The following is a 25049-nucleotide window of genomic DNA, read 5'->3' on the forward strand; positions in this document are numbered from 1 at the left end:
TTTATCTTTTCTCACATATGGAAATTATAGAGGAAAAAGGAAAAGGAGTGAAGGTGGAGAGATCTGAAGAAAACTGAAGGGAGATCAATAGAGTGGAGAAAAGGGACTGGGAGGAGGGCAGAGAAAAAGAAAAGGGGCAATACTGGGGACTGATATTGGCCAAGTTATCCTATTATATCGTATGCATGTACAAATACCTAACAATGAATCCCACCATTACGTATAATTATAATGCACAAAAAAAACATGGAGGGATTAAGTCAGGATCCCACAGAAAAACACCTTAATCCCTCCTGAGGGCAGGGCTCCAATGACCCAGGGACCTCCCACTAGACCTCACCTCTTAATGGTCCCCCCACCTCAACATTTCTACACTGGGGAAAAAGCTTTGAATAATTATACCCTTGGAGGAAAAAAAACCATAGCAGCACCTAATAGCATCCTTTATATGAGATTAAACTATTATTCTGGATTAGTTGTTTTTCTACTCCAATTTTTTTTCTATCTAATCTATATAACACTATTAATAAATATGGAAAGAAAATAAGTTAAACGATAGTGATTGAAGTGGTATGTACCACACGATTACCCTAATTTGAAATCATACCTACGTGTCAAAAATGGGTTTGTTGTTATTTTACTTCTATTTAATTCTTATTACCACAGTGAAACAATGAGGGTCTGAGACTTGCAGCATTGAGGTCTTGGATTTTTTCCACTTAAAATTATCAAGCCAAATGTGTCAATTTAGTAGGTTTAGGTTCAAAAATTCACAACAGAATACACAAAAAGCAAAAACAAACAAACAAAAAAAGATTTCAAAGTTTTGGATGACTGCTTTTCTATCTTTACACAACTGTAAAAGGCTCATTAATAGTAACATCAACACAAAGAAACCAGAATGGTGTCAAGCCACCTACAGAACATTTCAAATGAAATGGAAAATTTAATACTAAAACCACTGATGATTTTTCTGAAAGTACAGGGATCTTAAGCAGAACTTACTGTTATGTCAATGATATACACCTCAAAATAAATTTTAATATCTACCTAAAATTGTTCTGAAATAAAATTTTTATTGTGTATCCTATTTAGCACATTTTCTGTGACTGTAAGAAAATACCTGAAACTGGATAATTTATAAAGAATAGAAGTTTATTTGGCTCACAGCACTAGAATCTGGAAAAGTCCCAAGAGTATGATTGTTGTTTCATAACATGGTAGAAGGTATTACAAGATGAGACAGAGCAAACATGTAGCTTGGGTCTCTCTCTTCTTATAAAGTCACTGATGCCATCATTATCATAATTTCATCTAGCTTAACTACCTCTCAAAGACCCCCACTTCCAAATACCATTAACATATGAACTTGAGGATTAAATGTTCAACCCATGAACGTTTTGGGGATACATTCCTATCAGAGCACATGCTGTCAATCATACCTTTAGGCCAAGGTTCCTTAGGGATATGTTTAATTTTAGAAAAAGCTGGGTGGCTTCTATTATTAACACAATGTTACTGAAATAAATATAAAAATTGGGGCTGGGGATATAGCTCAGCTGGTAGAGTACTCATCTCGCAGGCTCATGTCCTGTGTTCAATCCCCATCACCTATTTATATATATAAATAGGAAAACATTTCTCTCTCATATTCATCTCCATTTTCCCTTCTGAAAATTGTCAGTCTGCATTTAAATTCTAAATTCCTTAGCAAGAGAAGTTGGTTCAAAAGTAATTTATTATTTCTGTTATTTTATTTCGATGCTAGGGATTGAACCCAGGGACTTGGGAATGCTAAGTAACCACTAAGCTGCACCCAAAGTCCCTATTTGGTGATTTTAAACTGAAAAAAAGTTAAGACTTTCTACTCAAAAATGTTGGTTTCACACGTATTGTTCAAAGAAAAATCATCTTGGTGATGATATTCTATACTGGTGGGAAAACTATTCATACAACCATTATGAAGTTCACTTAAAACAGGGTGGAGTGGGACACGGAATAAGTTTCAATTGTTTCATGAACTCTGTCAAAAAAAAAAAAAAAGATTAAAATCCAAACTGTTGAGAAGATACTTACAGTAGTGAGGGGTTTTAGAAAAAGCAGGGAAAACAGAAGACAGAAACTCAGGAAGTTTGTTTCCTCTTTAAGCATTACACCTGGTTCCTTCAAATCCTCCACTTACACTCCCCCCACCCCAACACCACACTTTTTCTCTATCTTCACTTCTAATGAAGAATTGTACTAGTCAGTCTATCCCACATCTCTCTTGGAGAAATTTCTCATATTATTCTGTCATTGAAAATATAAGGTTTCCTTGAGAGAATGAGAAATCAATTTGGGATGAAGTTCTCAAAAATCCAGTGAGCTGACCAAGGAGATATGTCTGGACTTCTCTGCAGAAAGTTTGTGAAGGTAAACAGTATAAGATGCTTCAAATGACTGAGCACTAGCATATTCTCAAGTGCTCAGGAAGCTGTGATCTAGTCTCTAGAGACATTAGGCCAAATTGGCTGTGCTAAGCAATTAAGAGGTCCAAAACAGACCCTTAAGATTTTACAGGCTAATCATTTATAAGAATTAACACTTATGATGAAGGAAAAAAGCAGACCATACAATTGGATTATTATAGAGAAGCATTCAAATTCAACCAATGTCATTTATTACTACATGATTCCAATAGAACCTCTCCTTTCCACATTTGACACAGTACTTTGTACAAAATACTACTGAGATTAGTACTAATGAATTAGTACTAATGAGATTAGTACAGACAATAATATATTAAAATGCTCTGCAACCATAAAAACTTATAGGAACACTGCTATTATCAATAATACTCTTCCATAGTTGGGCGTGGTGGTGCACGCTTGTAATCCCAGGAGCTTGGGAGGCTAAGGGAGAAGTATCACGAGTTCAAAGCCAGACTCAGTAGTTTAGTGAGGCACTTTTAGCAACTCAGCCAGACCTTGTCTCTAAAAAAAATACAAAAAGGGCTGGGGATATGGCTCAGAGGTTAAGTTTCCCTGGGTTCAATTCTCAGTTCCAAAAAGTAATAATAATAAAAATACTCTTTCCAGCAAACACTGGTCTCAAGTGAAACATCTTCCAACTTTATGAATATATTCAATATCCAGTTTCTCTTTCCAGAAAGAAAAAAAGGTACAACAAAAGAATTGGACTTCTTGAAGTTTGATTATATAGAAACATACTGTAGCCAGGCATGGTGGCACATGGCTGTAAGCAGGAGGATTCAAGTTTGAAGCTAGTCTCAGCCACTTAGAGAGGTCCCTAAGCAACTTAGGAGATCCTGTTCCAAAATAAAAAAGAGCTGGATGTGGCCTCAGTGGTTAAGCACCCATGGATTCAATCCCTGGTACAGGGGGAAAAAAAAAGATGAAGAAGAAGAAGAAGAAGAAAGAAACAGTATATAAGACCAGAGTAAATAAACAGAATGTAGATAAAAATAAATGCCTAAATTAGCATACAATATGACACCTCAAATATTCAAGACCAAACAAGTCAACTAATTTGTACAGAATGCAAGACAGATAATAAGTAGCTACAAAAAATAAACATGTTTTCTAAAATAACATTCAAGAAAAATAAAATCTTTAAATGCATGTTACATCTTGGCAAATGGTATTTGTTTCAGTCACTACCACCCAAACAAAAACGAAAAAAAAAAAAAAAATAGGGTCTACAGAACCCATTACATGGTGAGTCACCATAAGGCTTTGCAACTTGGTGTATTATAAAATAACATTTTAAGTGTGCTACTTAGGGCTCAGTAGTTTGTTATATGAGAAGGCAATGGAAGAACGTAAAGTAAAATGTTACGGGAACTCAAAAGGTCAAGATACACTTCCTATCACTCTTCACAAAAACAATATGGGACTTGGAAGAACAATGGGAAGAGAATCACTGGACCTAGCCTCTTGCAGTTGCTATGATTAGACTATTGATCAGGGACTAATGTTGACCTAAAAAGAGAGTAACCAGTATCCAGGATGACTCATACGAATGTGCTTTGTAAACAGAAAAACTTCTTTTTTCTTTCCTTTTCTATGGGCTTTCCATATAGAATGGACTTATGTTTTCTTGGGATATCACTTATTTACTGGACCAGAAGAATAACTCTCAAATATATTTAAGGTTCAGGTCGTAGACCTAACTTTTAAACATGGAAGAGTATTATTATTTTTCTTAACTATGGACACACATATATTTTGGATATATTTGGACCAATGAATTTTTTTTAGTAGATTTCATTTTTTTTAGACCACTTTTGTGATCAAAACAAAACTGAGAGAAAAATACAGTTTTGTTTTGAAATGATATAACAGCATTCAAGCAAAATAAGTTGCTGCTTTGTTAATTTTACCTTTCCAGGTTGTATACTATAATTTTTCTATGACTACTTCTAAAGAGTATCTTTAATATATACCTAATTGCTATTCTATTTCATGCTTAGTTTGGTGTTATTTATATGAAGTATTTTATTAGTTATATATTTATTTGTTATCTATTATTTGGGAATTAGTTATCATTTAGTATCAGGCCTATACTGCTTGAAGATATTATGAACATTTTACATGTTGTCAAAATATATTAGGGAGTCAGTAGTAGAAAGCAAAACAATTGTGTAACAATTAAATGTTGAAATATATGATCACTGAAAACTTTTCATAATATATTTTTAGTTATAAAATTTAGTTTATCAAAACTAGTGTGTATTAGTTAATTCCATCTTACTCAATGTATCAGGTTTAGAAATTCCTCCTGGAACATCTTCTTGTGGGAGTGTGAGAGTATGGCTCCCACTGTGAAATTTATATGTTTTCCCTAATGAATAATATAATTTATTATATATGATTATATATGATTGTTATTTATAAAATGCTTATTACAATCATATTATAAGAAATGTGAAAAATAAAAAAAGGAATACTTTTCTTTAATTCTTAAAATTTTGCTTGATATTTATGAAGAAATAAGGCCTTTTAGGTAAATGAGCTACTCGGTTATACCCAAAGTGTTAGTCTCTTTAACAATTCTTTGAAATTTTAGAAGCAAATGAATTATTTATTAATAAAACAAAATAACATTCTTATTTTTTATAATGATGGGGTACCATTTAAAATATTATTATTTTATATATGTGTGTATATATGTGTGTATGTGTAGCAAATAGTATTTTAGTTTCATATTCAAATCTTTAATTATTACAGTATATATTGAATGTTTTTCTGTTCCTTTCAGTAAATTCATCATTCACTGGTAATGTCACACCTCCAGAAGGCACTTTAATACAATAGCATTTAATGAGCTACATGATTTTTAAGACAAAAATATTCTTCAAAGGTAGAATGCAATGTGAAATAAATGTTTCTCAAAGAAACCTATATTTTAAAAATTAAGCAAATAAAAACACCATATCCTGATATAGTCCTTTTCAGCTGAAATCTTAAAAGTGGAAAATCTTTCTAAGTAGAAAAAAGTACTATGTCATTAGTCTTGACATAGAAGACTCAAAGAGTTCCTACCTCTCAAAAATTTGTTGTCAAACTATTTTCTGTCATGAGCATTCAGTATTTAAACAAAGCAAACACACAGTCTCAGTATTTTCTTTTTAATGTTTATTCTCCACTAAAGATTAAAAAGATTTTCAAGTAAGGCAAATAAAATATTGAACTTAAGAAGGTTTCTCATACAGAGGTGTATGTATTTTTTTTAATAAATTATCAAGTTGGGGATGTGGCTCAGTGGTAGAGCACCTGCCTAGTATATGTGAGGACCTGAGTTCAATTTCCATTATCACAAAAAAAAAAAAAACTTAAAAAGACTTAAAAATAAAGAAATTTTTCAAAGATGGTACTATTAGAATGTTAGCAAATCTAATAATTATAGAAATTAATATTAAATGTTAATTACTAGAAATTTATAAACCAAACCTTGCATATTTAGCCTGTCATCATGTCTATTTTGTATCTGTTTAGATCTCACCTCATTTTCTTCTTTCATTTCTGTTTCTTCACCAGTTTTCTCCTATTACTTTATCTGCCAAGGCCTGCCACATTAAGGCTAAAATTACACAAAAATTTCGAGTCAGAGTAGCTACCTCAGTACCCAAGGGATTTTGATTTTTATTCATTTACTTAAAACATCACTCCAAAACTTTACCAAATGGTAGAGCTTGAACTAAGTACTGGACATACAATGGAAAACAAGACAATATTTCCATGACTTCATAGAAGATAATCTAAAAGAGACATTAATTGAATAAATAATCTCAAAAAAATCCTGTAATTTTAAATTATTAGAAGTGTTATGGCCAGGCACAGTGGACAATGGCTATAATTCCAGTTACCCAGTAGGCTGACACAAGAGGAATGTAAGTCTGAAGCTATTCTCAGTAACTGAGTGAGACCCTATATGAAAAAAAAATAAGACTGGAGATGTAGCTCAGTGGCAGAGCATTCCTGGGTTCCATTCCTAGTACCAAAAAAAAAAAAAAAAAAAAAAAAGTGTTATGAAAGAAAAATGCATATGACTCCATTAATGTATAATGAGAATACCTATCTCCTCTGGAGGCTCAGAAAAAGATCCCCTCAGAAAGTAAAATTTGATTTAAGATCTGAAGGATGATGATCAGAGTTCCAGGCAGAGGAAATAACACTTTTGCAGTTCCAGATGTATCGGTTCATCTTTGCTATCTCCTGGCATTTTTCTTCTGAATTTTTAAATTTTATGTAGCTACCAATTCTCATCCTTCTTCCCCACATAATCACAGGAGCTATTTACCAAGCTCATATTACATGGAAGATACCACTCTGAGCAAATGACAGAAATTAACTCAACTAGTTCACGCAGTAAGTTTCTAGGGTAGGTTCTTCTACCTCATTCTGCAGATTAGGAATCTGAGAGACAGTCATGGTAAGTTACTGGATCAAAACTACACAGCTACTGGCAATAGTCTTTTCATACCTCATCTGCCTTATAACCTATCAATCTTATAGAAGTCACACATGCCAAACTAAATTAGTATTACTATTGGGCAAAGAATTTCAGGTCTCATATACTCTCCAAACTGTAATCATTTCAAACTATGAAAAATAATATTTAATTTTTCTAGTTTTCTGTAATTAGGAATGAAAAATTGATCAATGTAGCCTGGAATAAAGCATTTCAGGAATATAAGATTTTTTTAGATAATTAATACATTTTTACAAAAAGTTATTCAGCCAGAATTGAAATAAAAAATAAGCAAGAGGAAACAATTGTAATTTATTTAGCTTTTTGTATACCTTTCAAAAGAATGGAAGAGGATTCTTTTTTTTGGGGGGAGGGGGTACCAGAGATTGAACTCAGGGGCACTAGACCACTGAGCCACATCCCCAGCTCTATTTTGTATTTTCTTTAGAGACAGGGTCTCACTGAGTTGCTTAGCACCTCACTTTTGCTGAAGCTATCTTTGAACTTGCAATCCTCCTGTCTCAGCCTTCCCAAGTTGCTGGGATTACAGGTGTGCACCACCACGCCTGACTGGAAGAGGATTCTTATAATTCACACTAGCAAATATTTTAAATGCAATGGCAAAACTAATAAGTAATGAACTGGCTATGATTCTGAATAAATTCCCCAAATCAATATTTTCTTTAGGTCAGCAACTTTTAAACATTAAAGGAAAAAAAGTAACTTTAAATGCCTTAAACTCCACTTAAAACTACATTTAAATATTTGTAAAACTTTTGGTTGTGATCAAAAGTTTCATCTGTACATTCATCACTGAAGGTTATGTACAAAACAGTAATTAAGTGGGTGATTGATACAACTGAATATGTGACTCATCGTTTGCAAAGGAAAATGATTTGGGGGGGAAAAGGTTCAGGAAGAAAAGAAGCAAATAATGGATTCTGGATGAGATGAAGACCTTTCCTGTCCAAGGGCTGTCACCAATTCTTTATTACTTGAAGATTAAGACAATATTGAATAAAGCTGTCTGCTAGACAGCCAAAAATGTAAGAATAACATTGTCTCTAAGTGCATCTCACATGAAAGTTTTCAGAAATAACATTCATAAAATTAAACTTCCTATTAAAAGTCACTGGCAAACCCATCTTGAATCAGAACAATGGAAATGTCAAAATAAACCAACATTACATTTGTCAGGAATTTGAACAGAATGAAATAGCTGTGTAGGTCAAGTTGTAGAATCATCTAATTTTACTTCACTAGGTTTTAGAAAAGAGGCAGATACAAAACAGAATTCCTAGGAGACTTAGAGGGGTTTCTTTTTGTTGGTTTGTTTTTCTACTCTATGGGCTAGTACAAAATAAATATTTAGTTTTGCTACTAGGTTTCCGTAGATAGATACACTGTATTTTGGTTTTTGAGATTTCAGAAGTGAAGCTGAAGGTACTGATATAACAAGAGTGGTCCCTCTACTCTTTCTTATATGTGTGTATGGATGTGTGCGAAATAACTCATATATATGTGAATGTACTTTTAAAAGATTTACACTTATGGGGTTTAATTGCTATTTCTGCATTATGAATCTCTAAAGAAAATGAACAGAATTTCATTTGATGAAGTTGTATTCAACAGAACATTTTACCCAATTTTTAAATTTACATTTTATGCATATCTATTTTTGAGCCCATATTATGTGAAAGCATTAAGATAGAGGCTTTAGGACTGGAGCTGGAGCTCAGTAATGGAGTGCTTGCCTCACATGCATGAGGCCCTGGGTTCAATCCTCAGCACACACAAGAATAAATAAATAAGATAATGGTACTGTGTCCATCTACGACTAAAAATAAACATTTTTTTTTAAATTATAAAGATAGAGGCTTTACACAAACTCTTTTGAGAATGCTTGATTTATTTTGTTATGTATATACTTTCTGAGGATAAAGGATATTTTTATGATAAAGCAAACGCACTTCTATCACTGATGACTTGTATATGAGCAACATCTAGTCAATAAATCACATTTTACCTTATGCACATACCTTACAACTTAGTTAATTAAAACTGCATGTTCCAACTCAAAGACTCAAAAACAAACCAACAAAAATTTAAGGGTTCTTTGTGCGTGTGCATTTACGCGCATGTACCCAATATAGATTTGGATCAAAGCAGTCCAGTTTAAGAATCTTTCTTCTTAATCTCTGCTGAATTTATGTGCTCTCCTATATGTTGGTAGAAAGAAGCAAAGTGTGACTTTTAAAATGGAAAAAAAAAAAATAAGTGACTTATGTAATAAACAGCTTTTAGAATATATCATTCCATTTCTGAAGTTAGTACACTAATAATATTGTCGGTGTTACATTATAAGGAAATATTTGAAGAAAACTTACTATGATACATTTTTCTTTTGTGAATTTAATTATCAGAAAAGTTTCCAGGTTTTTCTTTTTTTGGATAGTCTATCATCTAATATTTTTGTTTATCATCTAACATTTTTGTTAGATGATAAAATAGAGAACTTACTTAATGCTGCCAGCAATACTGTAAGATAAGTATGATGGTTACATCAACTAGGTTGGGTCACAGTACCCAAAACTTTGACGGTGATTTTGGAATGAAAGTAACATTTAAATTGGTTGACCCACCATAATGTGGGTAGTCTTCACCCAATCAGTGAAAAGTCTTAATAGACAAAAGACTGACCCCTCACTGGAATAAGAAGGGAGTCTGTATACTGCCTTTGGACTCAAACTCTAACTCTACTTCCCTGGGTCTCTAGTGTGTCAGCCTACCCTGCAGATAAAGGAATCCACAATTGCAAGAAACAATTATTTAAAAATCTCAATCTCTCTTTTGATCTTAATCTCTCTCTCTTCCCAGCCCTCTCACACACAATTAGTCATCCCTTATCTGCAGTTTCACTTTGTACAATTTCAGTTACCCATGGTAAACTCTGACTCCTTTCAGAAATAACCTACTGCTGAGGGTGGTGGCACATATCTGCTAATTCGAGCAACTCAGGAGGCTGAGGCAGGAGGACTGCAAGCTTGAGGACAGCCTCAGCAATTAACCAAGACCCTGTCTCAAGATAAAAAAATAAAAAGAACTGAGTATATATAGCTCAGTGGTAAAGCACCCCTGAGTTAAATCCCCAGTATCAAATAAAGAGAAGAAAAAAAAAAAAACTTCATATATTTTAAAGTGTGCACTATTCTGAATAGTGTGATAAAAATCTCACAGTATTCCACCACCATTCTACTCTGTCCCACTTGGGACATGAGTCACCCTGTTGTCCAGTGTATTCACATTGTTATACTCACCCTCCGTTGGTCTTGGTTATCTGATCATTTGTCACCATGTTACATTGCTATATTTATTCAAGTAATCCTTGTTAAAGTCAATAATAGCAACCAAAGTACAAGGGTCATGATGCTGATAATGTACATGTACCAAAGAAAATCCATAAAGACTTCCTTTAAGCAAAAAAGTAAATGTTCTCAATAAGAAGTAAAAAAAAATCTAATGCTGAGGTTGAACATAATATGTATAAAATTTGGTAGTATTCATCGTTGAGGTATTCACTAGGGGTCTTGGAACATGTCCTCTGTGGAAAAGGGGGCACTACTGTCAACCCACAAACTCTCCCTCTCTCACACACAGACTACTCTGTTGTTTGTCCCGCAAGGGTTCATATGTTGGAACATAGTCCCCAGGGTGGCACTGTTGAAAGGTGGTTCAACTTTTAAGAGGTGGGGCTGACAGGGAAATAATTAAGTCATAAAGGGCACTGCTCTCAGAAGGAATAGATATATTTCTTTCAAGAAGATTGCAATAAAAAGAACAAGAATGACCTTTCCTCATGTTCTACTTTCCTATCTCACCAGGTATTCCCTCCATGATGTCATCATCATGCTGCCAAATAGCCAACAGAGGCCTCACAAGAGCCTGTGCCATGCTATCTGGACTTTCAGCCTCCAAAACTGTGAACTATATTAGTCTCTTTCCTTGATAAGAGATACCAGCCTCTGGTATTTTGTCATAGTAGTACAAAATGGAGTCACACACATGCATGCAAACATGCAAATACACACACACACACACACACACACACACACACACACCCTATTGGTTTTGTCTCTCAGAAGATCCCTAATACAGTATGGGACAGGAAAATTAAGGTTAAGAAAACCAGCTAGTGCAACATTTCTTTTAAACTGTGATTTGACAAAACTAATCAATTCTAGGAAATAATTTGGTGGATCCTCAAAGAATTAAGTATGAACAATTTTGACCCTATGTATATACTGAAAAGAATTAAAAACATATTCACACAAAATCTTGTACACAAATGCTTGTAACAATCACATTCACATCAGCCACCAAGTGGTAAAAAAACATCAATACACATCAACTGATAAAAGCATAATGAAAATATGGCAAATTCATACAATGGAATGATTCAGCCATTTAAAAAAAAAAAAAAAAAAAGCAGGGCTGGTGTGTAGTCCCATGGTAGAGATGTTGCCTAGCTTGTGCAAGGCTTTGTATTTGATAATTAGCACCACCCCTACCCCCACCCCCACCAAAAAAAAGAAAGAAGGAAAAGGTGGAACAAAGTACATAATCCTATAAAACAGGGACAAACCTTCCTTGAAAATACACTGGATAAAAGAAGGCAAACACAAAAGGCCAAATATTACATGAATCCATTTATATAAAATCTCCAGGATAAGCAAATCCACAAAAAAAAATTGAACACTGATTGTCAAGCATGGGGATGGAATGCCAATGCACATTAGGTTTCCTACTGGAGTGATAAGACTTTCTTGAATTAGATATTAGTGATTACTATATAGTCCTATGTGAATGTAATAAAGACCACTAAATTGTACACTTTAAAATGACTACTATTACAAAGGTGGAAGTATACTTCAATAAAAAAAAAGGTTTAAAAATCTACTCACCTGCCCTTTTTCTGGCGCCAAACAACGAACAACTTCATCCACCATTACTGGAATATGTAATTTAACCATGGCTTCTGAACTGAAATCTTGAGATGTCTGTAACTCCTGATCTCCAGTTAGATCTCTTTGTTCCTGGGTTTCATTTTCATTATATCTTTCTGCTGTAGTATGAATTTTTTTTGGCCAGATACCTAAATTAAGTATTCCAGATTTCAACCAACATGGAAAATATTCCTTATATATTGTACAAAAATATGGGTATCGAAGCATTCTGTAGGTCAACAAGTCTAGAAAAGAAATTTAAAATGATAATTGTTGGATTTTAAAAAAGAATGTTATACTACGTATGGAAAAGCAAATTCATAAGAACTATTTAATACATCAAAAAAGTAAGACTCATTATCTAAATAAGTAAGGTGACTAACCTCTTTATATGAAACAAGGAACCTAAGAGAATGTAGAACCATGATTTAAATATAATTTAAATATAATTTTTAATGTTGCCTGATAAGTTCTAAGACCATTAGTGTTTTAACCATGGATATGAAAAACAGTTATTCAGTAATCATTTTTTTCACATTTTTGAATTTTAATTGGTTCTAATGAGTGGTTTTGATGAGTCAAAATTATTTAGGGATAACTTAAGGGATCATAAATATCCTAGTTTAGGTTAAGGTGATCTTTTATTCCAAGGTCTTCTGTTTTTTTTTTTTTTTTTTTTCATAATGTTAAATTTTCATCTTTAACTTTGTAGGAGTGACTGCCCCTAAAAAAGGGCCAGACTTGTAAATCAATAAAGAAAAGATGATGATCAGTCTGTGAAAATATTGCATATTTGTCATGGACAGTCTCAGAAGAAATCATTTCACCACAGCCAGTAAACTACAACTAACTCAATTGAACACATTTTGCATTTCATAGCACTCTGTTTTTGTTTTTGTGTGTTTAGCTTTTCTGATATTCGGGATTGAACCCAGGGCCTGCACAGGGTAAGCATACACCCTCTACCTCTATGTTACAGCCCTGGACCCCCACATTTTAATTGTCCTTGTGCCCAAAAATCAAGTAATTAATTGACACATTTCTTGAATTTCTCGTATGTCTTCTATTTTCTTCTGCAATTTGTAATTCTTTTAAATGCAAAGGGGGAAAGAAGTTAGTTGTGTAAATATTAGAAGATCTTTTGAAAACATTATTATATGCAGCTGGCTTCAAGCAATGTTTTCAATATAACCACAGAAATATCTAGTTAACCATACTCTTCTTTCCTCATAGATTGAGTGATTAAGATCTATACCCTTGTATCCATAAAAATCTGATGTACACTATGTACTTAATAAGTATTCCTAGGGAAAAAAAATGAATAGATAAATTCCAGACTCCACAGAATAAACATTTTTATCTATCCTCACTTTAGGAAATTTCACCTAATTGACTCCACCAAAACCACATGGTCTCAAAATTTTAAAGAATCAAATTACACTTATATACATCTTCCTTTCCTTTTGCAATAGAAAATAATTGATCATATGTATTGACTAAAACAGAATGAAACACAAATATCTGACAGCATGTATATGTAACATGAATGAGATGTTACTTTGAAGATAAGTTAACTTTTTTATAAACCCCAGAATTATGTCACAACGTGACATAGAAAACAATGTGGCCACGAAAAGATAAATTAGACAAAAACAAACAACAAAAAAGGTAAATAAGAAATGAGACTTTTAAGTAAATTTCCAGATATTATCCAACAATAAACTGGCCAAATTGTTAATTATGTCTTCAGTTTTCCAAAAAGCTTATACAAAGCTTTTTGTATAAAAAAAGCTTTAACTCTTTAACTCTTACTTTTTTTAAAGAGTAAAAACGTTTTTACTCTTTTTTTTTTAAAGAGTAAAAACGTTTTTACTCTTTAACTTAGCGTATCCAAAAATTTTCAAAATAATACCTAATATTTATTCAGCACTAAGTACTAATTACTACTCTAAAACACTACATGATCTAACTCATTTAATCCTTCATAACTCTAGGAGGTAGGTATTATTTGTCCCATTTTACAGATGAGGAAAGTGGAGACGCTAAGTAATTTTCCACAGTTCACATAGCTAGAGAGCTATAATACAAGCAGTTTATCCCCAGAGTCTAAAGTTTTAATTCCCATGCCATAAACTTCACCCACTGGAACTATTTAATGCACACATGTAATTTAATAACACCTTGTGTTGATTCTATGTATGTATAAGTATCTCATGAATTCAATGTTCTTGCTTCAGATGGAAATAAGAGTGGGGTAGCCAACAGAAAACTTATTACAATGCATAGGCCCAAACAGAATCTGGAATATTCAACTGAATTACACTAATTTTGAAAATTGATGTCCTTTTTGAAACTGATGTTCTCATTTTGAAAAAATTTTAAAGGAAGCATCATTTCTAATACAGGAATCAGAACAACATGGGAAATAGCAAGTAGAAGAATTGTTTGTTTGTTTAATGCTATTGCCAGCATTTGATTCTTTTCTACTGTATTCGGTTCCTATGTATTTATTCACTGTTCCAGGAATAAAGTATTAAAATTTTACCATGAATTGATTGCCTACTAACCTGGGTCAACATGGAGAAAGGGCTACAAATGACTCATTTTCCTCTTTGGTTGTTTCCTGGAATACTTTCTTAAAACTGTAGGAGGGAAAGCTGTAAAGGGAGTTCTTTTTCCATAACACAGTCTCCTACTAGACTATCCAGAGTCCTCCTTGTAGTCTTCTAAGACCCCACCACTTTAAATTATTCAAGATTGCTTTAAGTTTCCTCTGGTCAGAGGACCAAGCAGAATCAGTAAACTTAGTCTCTGGAGCAAACTAAGAAGTCCAAAGCAATTCATTGAACTTTATCGCAAAAGTTTAGCAGTTAAGGACACAAAATTGGAGTGGTCGCTGTTAATTGTGGGAACAAAACAATTAGTGAGGCCTATACAGACTACTTCCTCAGGGTGCATTAGTCAGTTTTCCCCTACACAGAAATCCTGTTTCAAAAGGCAATTCTTAACACAAAAACGCGACCTGGAGGCTGGCACCCGAACGCAGAGAAAGTGAAAGAGGTTCTAAAGAAAAGGAAGAATACACCCTTTTGCCTAAAAATTATACCCTTGACAAAACTTTTGAGAAAACCCAGGTGGAACGCGTGCTGAGGGGGGGCGTGGATTTTTGCCCAGGCGAATCAGGCGACTCCCTGGGAGTTCCCCTACGGGATAGTGCGTTTCAAAAGGGCACCGGTAACTCGGCTACCTTCTTCTCACCTGAGGCATGAAGATTTCTCAGTCGGCCTCTAACTTGGGCCAGTGACGACCACTACGGTGCCGGAGAACCTGATAGGGCTACACGTCTAGGTCCCAGCCCTGGGGGAAACTTGCAAGGACGGACAAAGTGAGCCCACGTCCGCCCCAGCAACCAAGGACCGTCCGCTTTTCGTTCCGCTGCTTCCAGCCCCCCGCTGCGAAAGGGTCTTGTAGGTGCTGAAGTTTCCAAAGGACCTTCCTGGCGGGAATAAATAAGACCTCACCATTGCCATGTTTAAATTCGCAACTTTAAATCTAACTTTCCATTTTCTCCTTTACTGTTTGATTTACTACGGAAATAAATTTGTTTTCTGATAACATGACTGTAAATGATAAAGTACTCCAATTTCTTACCAGAAGGTGGAAAATTGTATTTCCTTAGCGCTACATGGTTGGAAAATTTTGATTCTATTTTCCTTCATTTCAATACAAAATACCCAATACTCTTATCCTATGTTATACTTCCATAATGACTTGCCAAACATAAGACTAACCAGCACGGTAATGGCATTGATTGGAATGTCAAAAACACTCCGCTTTAATCAAATGTAAGATTCTTTAAGAATACAGTCTACATCTGAACACTGCTATATGGCAAGTGTAGTTGAAGTTAAATGAAAAATAAGTACTTGGATTGAGTGTGGAAACACCTGTAAAACTGATAAGCCAATACAACGTGGATGTCGAAAGTGACGAAATTTAAAACACTTCTATTTACTGATTCACCAAAAATCAATGCAATTTTATAAGAATATGGCAAGAAATGAATATTTTCGGATTGAGATATCATTTTACTGTCACTTAACCTAGAAAATATTTCAGTGACAAATGACTTCTGAAGTGGCTTGTTTGTAGAATTCAAGTATTTTACTTTATGGATATTCTGAAACTTCTGTTTTCTCTCAGTAAAATGAAGGTAACGATATATACATTGCATGATGTTTTGAAAATTAAATGAGATATTAAAATGCATAAAGTGACTAATAAAATGCCTAAAATGTCAAAGGTAAAGTATGATACAATGATGACATATTTAAAATAAAAAGGTTGCTCAATTTTATTACCAAACCCAGCGTCAAATAACTTTCATTAGCTAAAATACATATAATACAGTCAGAAATAAATAGTAGCTTTATTGATGACCTATCCATTGTTCAGAGACAATCATATAACATGCATCACATATGATACAAAACGCCCCTGATTTTATTCAGTAGGAATCGTAGGGTCCGAATGTGTGATATTTCCATATATCGTTTCACTATGATTATCTACACTGTTGCATCCTATTTATATAGTGATACTGGACCACCAGAATATGAAATCCAAGAGGGTAGGGATTTTGACCCTATTGTGTACTATCGTGTCCCTAAAATCTACAATCATTATTTGGTTAATGGATACAATAACAGTAATCTGAAGAACAATGAAATTCAAAGTATTCAGTAACTCAGTGGCAGAGGGCTTGCCTAGCATGCTTGAGGCTCCGTGTTCAATCCCCAGCACTACAAAAATACAATTAAAATATCCTTACAAATGAAAACGAATGATCTTAGCAAAAAATATTTCTCATTCTTTTCCAAGTATTTTTTTTCTCTTTTTCAAGTGTACATTCTGAAATAATACCTACAATCTGAAACCTAAAAATAATCACTTCATCCAATAACAAACTAAGTCAATAGCTTTAAATGAATTTATTTGATATTGCCATCATTAAAAGAATGTAAAAAGCAAGCAAACACCAAATAGTTTCAATCAGGGAGTAGGCCTGGGAATACTGAAAAATGAAGTCATGGGACCTCGAAACAAAAGAGCTGGATTTCTAGTTAATTCTGGGGGAAAAGGCCCAAACCTTCCAGGGCATGAGCCCTAAGCCTTGGAGGCTTCACTAACCAGATAGGGAAAAGAAGAAAATAAACATCCAGAACCCACTAATCCACACCCAACAGGTTCCGCCTCTCTAGTTAGCAGAGAGCACACGCCAACCCCTGCCGGTAAACCGTCTCACTCACACCCTGAACTCTGAGACCGGGCCCTGCTCCTGCTCATCTGTTGGCCGAGTGAAGATCCCAGGTGGCTGCCTCCCACCTGCGCCTCCGGTCTAGCCCCGCCCACCTCGGCCACCGCCTCCGGAAACCGCCCCGCGCGTTGCCACCGCGACGTACAGAAAAGCCGCTTCCACCCCGCCGCGCCGCTGAGCCTTCTGGAGCCCAGGGGCAGCGCGCCGTGGCAACGTCAGGCGTAGTGACGTCACGAGGACAGCAGCCAATGAAAACAGGCGCTGAAGGAGCTGGCTTGGTTTTGAATTTTGTGGTTGAGTTTGAAGCGCCAGGAGGCGGACATTGAAGTGGAGTTGTTGCGGTAACCTCTTCTGGACCTGAGGTGAGTGGGAGGCTCTGAAGGTGAAAACTCTGATCCCTCTGACGCTGCTTTTGATGACCTGTCTTACTGGGAGCGGGGGGTCCGGCCGCCGCCTCAGGTCTAGAGGATCAAAAGGACTTGTTGACAAACGGAAGCGTTAAGAGGGGGTTGGGGGAGGGAGGGCCAGTCCCAGTCCCTGGGGAGAAAGTGAAAGCAGGTAAGAACTCTAGTACTAACCAAGAGCATGGGCTCTGCCTGACTGCCCTGCAGGAAGGGCAGCAATCTTCTACCTTAAGGTTTGAGAGGATGTCGGAAGTTTTAAAGGGTATCTTGGCCTCATTCCCAAATTTTGATAGAGGACTGTAACTATCCAGCACCTTGCAGTGTGTGAGGCTCCTTCTGGACTCCAAATTTGGATATTTTATTTCAGATGCAGATGTAAGCGTGTCTCTGGGCTTAACAAATGAGGAGCTTTCGTTCATCATCACATAAAGTTTTTGTCTGGCGAGGTTCAGCTGTTAGCTTTGCGCTGCTTTCTTGAGAGCCCGCTCCTAGCCCCAGTTGTAGCATCAAGGTAAGACCAGTCCTGACTACCTAAGGGTCTTGCTGAGGTACACTGGCAAAGTGCTGTGCAAATAAAAGAGCCTGTAAGCACTGAGAATCAGTCCTACGGTTTATCTTTTAACTTCTGCAGGACTTCAGGAGTTAATTAGCCCCCTTGTTACAAAGAAACCAAGACAGGCTGCTGCGCTTTACTGTGTGAAAAGAAATGATTTGTCCAGAACTAATTTTGTCCTATAATACATAGTTTAAATTGTAAACTATGGAACAATTGAGTAAAATGTGTTAAATACTCAACAGGTATTGGCTGTTGGTGTCATTTCACAGCAGACAGCCTGTGACTTTGAGTTTGGGAAGTTTTCATAAATTTGGGAGCTATAGGATATGAAGTTCAAAAACTGGTTAGTAGTTGTTATTGAGTTTATATTACTTTGAAAGAATTTTCTCAGTAGAAAAGAGTATCTGCTTTTAATAGTAATGAATTTCTTGTGTTATTGAAAAGTATTTACAAGCATATAAAATTTTCATTTTAAAATTACATCTTGTCCTACTATAGATATACTTCAAATTAATAAAATGACTTTTCTCCTGTTAACTCTATGACAACTAAAATGAAAAAATAGCCCATCTGTCAGTGCTGCCCTTCCCTTCACTGGAATTTTTCGTTCTTTCCTGATTGATGCATGTAAGTTAGTGGAAACAGTGGCTATAACAATAAATTATTCCAAAGAGTGGTTCAAGTTAAAGACTATAAATGAGGATAGTTCCCAGGCCTAAGAAATGCTTGTCAAATCTAATTCTGAATTTGTATTTAAGAAATAATTTAAAATATATCTATTTCAGTGCCATCATTTGGAAGCTTTCTCTTCACATTCTAGTAGAGCATATTAGTAAAAACATGGACTTTGGATTTGGATCTGGATCAACTTAATGGCTCCCCACTTACTAGCTATATAATTTGGAAAAAATACTTATCCTAAAACTGCCCCTGTGTTTGTAAAACAGTAATAGAACCTACCTTATATGATTTTTGTAAGGATTGAAGGAGATGATGAATATCAAACATTTGTCATAATGCCTGACACATAAACTCAAATGATAATCATTGTTGCTCATTGTCACTAGTTATCACCACACAGAACTAATCCAAGCTTTTTTAATAACATGTTTTCTGGGAGTGGCTACTGTGTAATGTGAGACAGGCACCACAAAATCATCATCAATTATGTTTCAACATGCATTTAAAACATCTTTGGCTAAGACTTGCGGTCTTTTATTATAGGCAAATAGAGTAGAACTAGGAGTTGAGGGATGGGGGAAATTGGGAATGTTGGTGCAGATGTACAAAATTGAGTTATAAAATAAACTAGTTCTTGGGACCTACTGTACACCATAGGTGGTTATAGGTTTATTAATTTGTGGTAATTATTATACAATGTATATATCAAATCATCACATATCTTGAATATATGCAATCTTTATTATAAATTAAATCTTTTTTTAATGTAGGCAAATACAGATTTTTAATTTCTAGGAGAAAACCTCTGAAGGTTTCTACTCTAAATGGATTACATTGCTTTTTGAATTTTCTGTGCACTTTATGTAGTTAATTAATTCATTTGTCATTTATTGAGAACTTACTGTACCAGACTCTCTACAGAAGATTAGGAATATAAAGTAAAAACAGTTCCATTAGCTGTTTTTTCTTATTCTCTTCTACACTTTCTAGTCATATTCAATAATCATAAAAGTTTGGAGCTAAGAAAGGACCTTGGATATATAATCTGACCCTTTTGTTTTAAATATTAGCATCTCAAGTACCTTCATTAGTCTTTATACTATACTGTCTCTAGACAGGTTAGCTATGCTTCTATTAAAATCGACAGCGGACCAGGTGAAGCACACGTGTAACCCCAGCCACTCGGAAGAATGAAGCAGAAGTATCACAAGCTTGAGGCTAGCCTCAGAAACTTAATGAAACCCTGTCTGAAAATAAAAGGGATCGTAGGTGTAGCAGAGGAGTAAAGTGCCCCTGGGTTCAATCCCCAGTACCAATAAATAAAATTAAGTGGAATTGAAAGTATTTATCCTTTTTGTTTTAGTCCTACCAATGAAATCCTACCAGTTTGCTCTTTTGATTCTATTTAACAAATAGCACTTAGAAGTAGATATGACAACATCAATCAGAGACTGCAATACTATTTTCAGAATACTTGTCTGAATTTGTAAATCATCACATTTCATGAATAATTTTTAGGCTTTTCTTTTATTGCTTCATATTACACATCCTCAAGGAATTTGCTCTCTGCACTGATTCAGAATCAACTAAATTTCCATCTCTTTTAGTCAACCATGTTACAAAAGAAAGCAAGCATCATGTTTTAATGTAGGAACCATCTCATTACTCCCTGAAGATGTCAGTATATTTAAACACATTTTAACCTCTTTAAGTTTATTACTATTATTATTATTGTTGTTATTTTGAAAGAGTGAACTCATTATGTTTCCCAGGTTAACCTCCAACCCTCCCCAGTAACTAGAACCATAGGCAAGTGCCACAATATCAGGCTTTAATTTTGTTATATTTTGACAATTCTCTTGACTTTAGACATTCTTATTAAGAAAATTAGGGCTAGGGTTGTAACTCAGTGGTAGAGTACATGCTTAGAGTGAGTCCCTATTCAATCCCAGCGCGCACGTGGTAGAGTACATGCTTAGAATGAGTCCCTATTCAGTCCCAGCGAGTGCGCGCGCACACACACACGTTCACTCATTTGTTCTTAAAAAGTAGGGAAACACATGACCTTAACAAACAGAAAATCAGTATCTGTCTTCAAATTTGTAACAAGTTGTGAAACAAAGTTATATTTAACATTATACTTCTTAAACTCCTTTAGGTGGTTGTCCTGAAATATCACCTATTGCTTTCTAAATTGCTTAAGTATACTATTTCCACATTGTAGGCTTTTATAGCACTTGTCAGCACTTTACACATTTGTGTCAATTACTTTATTAATATAAATAATAACATGAATAAAAATAATGTGATTTTAAAAATAGTAGTAACAACCACTTGTAGCAAATTTTCTGTGTCAAGAATTATGCTAAATGCTTAATCATTATCTAGCTCTTACTAACAGTGTAAGGAGGTAGAAACTGTTATTAGTCCCACCTTACAGATGAGGAAACAGCCACCAGGAATTTCAGTAACCTGCTATTGTCATAACCAGTAAGTAATAAAGCTGGGATTTTTGAACCTAAGATGTTTGGGCCTAACATCTAATAGTTAACCACTTACATAATTAGTTGGCAAGGTTATCTCACCTTCTAATCCTGAAATTCTAAAGATTTGCTTTGAAATAATCATATATTTTATGTTTATTTTAGCCATTTTTTGTGTGTTTTATCTAACATTTTTTAAAAAGTATGTCTGCTAAAGCCAAAGCGTTGTTTCTGAATATTTCAGAAACCTTTTGGCCATATATATGGCAGGGGGTGTGCAGATAGTTTTTGGTATCACAAGGAATGTGGGAGACTACTAGCCTGTAATAGGGGACAAAAATACTAAATATTCTCTATATTCTCTAATACATGGAACAGTTCTAAAGAAGGAAGAGGATCATCCTACCCAAATTGCCATTCATATAAGCACACTGGGAAACACTAAAGGATGAACTCACTATAGGAAGAAGAGGCAAAAGTGGGGACAGGTAGAGAATAAAGTTGATATTTATTACATACTTTAATTCACTTAGTATTTATTATCTCTTTTAGCATTCACAACAATCCTATGAAGTAATATTATCTCTTATATACAAATGATAACCTGAGACTTAGGGTTAGTAACTTGTGCAAGATCTTAAGAAGTAAGTATAGGTTCTTTGTGGGACTTAGCTAGACAGAAGCTTAAGGATAGAGAGCAGTGATTCACCTGGGACATGACATTAGAATCCAAGAGACCTACTGTTCCTCTTCAGCATTCTATTTTTGGATAAAGACAACATCCTGAAAAGTTAGACCTGAGTCCAGCATCTGCCACTTTTAGATTACTTTGACCTTATTTGAATTCTGTCCAAAAGTATATGGTTCTGTGACATATTTTAGTTTTAACAGTGCTGTTATTTCTATAAACTAAATGTCTTTTGACCCTTCTACCCTTTTTATCTACACCATTTCTCTTCTCCTTTTTAGAATACTATTTCCTACATTCACTGACTGAATACTTTCCCATTCAAATTTTGGTTCACTCCACTTACTCAAAGCTGCTCTACACATTAGCCTCTGTGTTACTAAATCCTTTGGTTAACTCTGAGTAAATACTTGAACTATTAAATGTATTTAACACATTTAATCACTGTCTCTTTTATTTAAGGTTTTCCCAAAAGTCTTAAAGCAGTTTTAAGCTTTAAAAACTTTTAAAGCTTTAAATTACATTAACTCATTAAGTTTCAGGTTTACTATAAATGGTATATGTCTTGGTCAATTTAAGCTTTAATAGGTGTTCTGCATCTTGGGTGATGAGAGAAAATGGATTAAATGTTAAGGACAGCCTTTATTTTCTTAAATTGACTTCCTACTGCCTTGACATTTTCACTCTTAGACTCAATATGTCCAAAATGGAACTCTTGATTCCTCCCTTTCCCCACACACAGACCCCCCATAACTCCCCAAAACCTGCACCCTCAATTATTTCCATCGTACTTGATGATTGTTCCATTCTTCCAACATTCAAAAAAGTTGCAATTGTTCTTGAACCCTGTTTTTTCTCTCATGCCCCACACCTACCTATCAAATTCTGTTGACTTTACCTTCAAAATAGGTCCATAATCTCATCGCTTACCACCTCTGCTGCCACCGTGATACCATTATCTCGTGTCTGTATTACTTCAATGGGTTAGTCTCCATTCTCTATCATATGTCATCTTCATAGCAGTGAGGGTGATCAGATTGTTACTCCTATACTTAGAACCCTCCATTGGTTCTTTATCTTATTCGGAGTACAAGCCTAAGTTCTTTAATAGGCTACATTTTTTACTTCATCTTATTACTCTCTTGTATGTTCATTCCATTCCAGGTAACATTCACCAAGCAGTGCTATAGGGTCTTTCTCTTGAAAGTGTGTCTCCCAATATCTGCATGACTAACTTCCTTATCTCCTTCAAGTCCTTATTTAAATGTTATTTGAACATCTGGTGTTGTGTTATTTTAATTGACAAATAATAATGAAATGTGTTTATGGAATATAATGTGATGTTTCACATTTAGAGATGAGCAAATTGGGCTGATTAGCCTATCCACACCTCACATACTTGTTCCTTTGTGGTGAGAACATTTAAAATTATTTTTTTAGCAATTTTGAAACATACATTATTGATTAACTATAACTGAAATTTTATATCATTTGACCAACATTTCCCTTTTCCCTGCCGATCCCACACTCCTCAGCCTCTGGTAACCATCATTCTACTCTGTTTCTGGCACATCACATTTTTAGATTCCACATATGAGATCTGTGCTCTCTTTCTTTGTCTGATTTATTTCACTTAGGATAGTATCTTTCATCCATATTGTCAACAAATGGCATTCTGTGTGTGTGTGTGTGTGTGAGAGAGAGAGAGAGAGAGAGAGAGAGAGAGAGAGAGAGAGATTACTTTCTGGATAGTTAAGGTTTCCAAATTACTGATCTTCGTTAGCTAACCTTTCCTCTTTTCATGTGAGACAACTATTAAATCTGCTAGCATTAATTTTCCTTTAATTTGTATGTAATTAAGAGATCAAGCACTATGATATGTCTTCAGAGATTGGAATCTCTGAATATACCAAGAAGTACATTCCATTTCTGTCACCTTCTAGCTAATTAATTAATGCATCCTTGAAACTATTTTTAACCCTTTTGTATCCTTGAAATACAGATAGAGATCAACCTGGATGCATCACTTTCCCCTGCTAAGAGGTCTGCAGCCAAGATCACTTTTACTAAATATAGTTTGTAAGCTAACGCTCTGAAAGAGCCTTTCCTGTCCATTCCCAGGACCTAAGCAAAAATAGTTCTAGAAACCATTGTGAAAATCAAAGCTGAGATCTTAAGTACAATACTGTGGGGTTAGATGATTGATTCAGTTAATGTATTTGAGTTTAAGCTGAAACCCAGGGTCTAACTAATATTTCAAGTAAAAGGATTTTATCATGTTCTTGTATATATGGGTGCCATTTATATTTTTTGTTTTAGGGCACGTATGTGTGTTTGTGTGTCCATATAAACATTTTCCCCCACTAACATTTACCAGGTGAATGGAGCAGAATTAATACTTTTTTTTTTTTTTTTTTTAATGAATAGTGCATACCACTTTTAAGTAGAACTAATATTGGAACTGTATTTCCCTTTTGAATTCCAGAGAAATATCAGGCATTCAAATAATCAGAAATCAAGATAATCAACAATGTCTGTTACTGAGGAAGAACTGTGTCACCATATGAAAGTTGTTGTTCGTGTACGCCCTGAAAATAGAAAAGAAAAGGCAACTGGTTTCCATAAAGTGGTCCATGTTGTGGATAAACATATTCTAGTTTTTGATCCCAAACAAGAAGAAGTCAGTTTTTTCCATAGAAAGAAAACTGCTAATTTTGATGTTACGAAGAGACAAAATAAAGATCTTAAATTTGTATTTGATGCTGTTTTTGATGAAACTTCAACTCAGCTGGAAGTTTTTGAACACACTACCAAGCCAATTCTTCGTAGTTTTTTGAATGGCTATAATTGCACAGGTAATTATTTCAATTTGGAATTTAATTTTTTCATCTCATTACAGCTTTATGTTGGAAGAGACATTGGTCATTTCTTTTAAATATAATCAA

At 34.7% G+C, this 25049-nt stretch overlaps 2 protein-coding genes across 3 annotated transcripts in view; one reads left to right on the forward strand and one right to left on the reverse strand.

The window, feature by feature from the left end:
* The window catches only part of METTL15 (methyltransferase 15, mitochondrial 12S rRNA N4-cytidine), a 237535-nt gene extending 219965 nt beyond the window's left edge, over window positions 1-17570 (reverse strand). The window contains 3 exon segments of the mRNA XM_079105160.1: window positions 11934-12220; window positions 15234-15471; window positions 17438-17570. Of these exon segments, the coding sequence (XP_078961286.1) occupies window positions 11934-12203 (270 nt within the window). The 5' untranslated portion in view covers window positions 12204-12220; window positions 15234-15471; window positions 17438-17570.
* The window catches only part of KIF18A (kinesin family member 18A), a 75957-nt gene continuing 68447 nt past the window's right edge, over window positions 17540-25049 (forward strand). For both annotated transcript variants that reach the window (XR_013757865.1, XM_079105155.1), the window contains exons 1-2: window positions 17540-17654; window positions 24590-24959. Coding sequence is in view for 1 of the 2 variants with exons in the window: in XM_079105155.1 (XP_078961281.1) it covers window positions 24635-24959 (325 nt within the window). In the remaining variant the exon portion in view is untranslated. The remainder of the gene's footprint in view (window positions 17655-24589; window positions 24960-25049) is intronic.

The sequence above is a fragment of the Sciurus vulgaris genome (genome assembly GCF_902686455.1).
Source record: "Sciurus vulgaris genome assembly, chromosome: 11".
NCBI classification, from domain to species: Eukaryota; Metazoa; Chordata; class Mammalia; order Rodentia; family Sciuridae; genus Sciurus; species Sciurus vulgaris.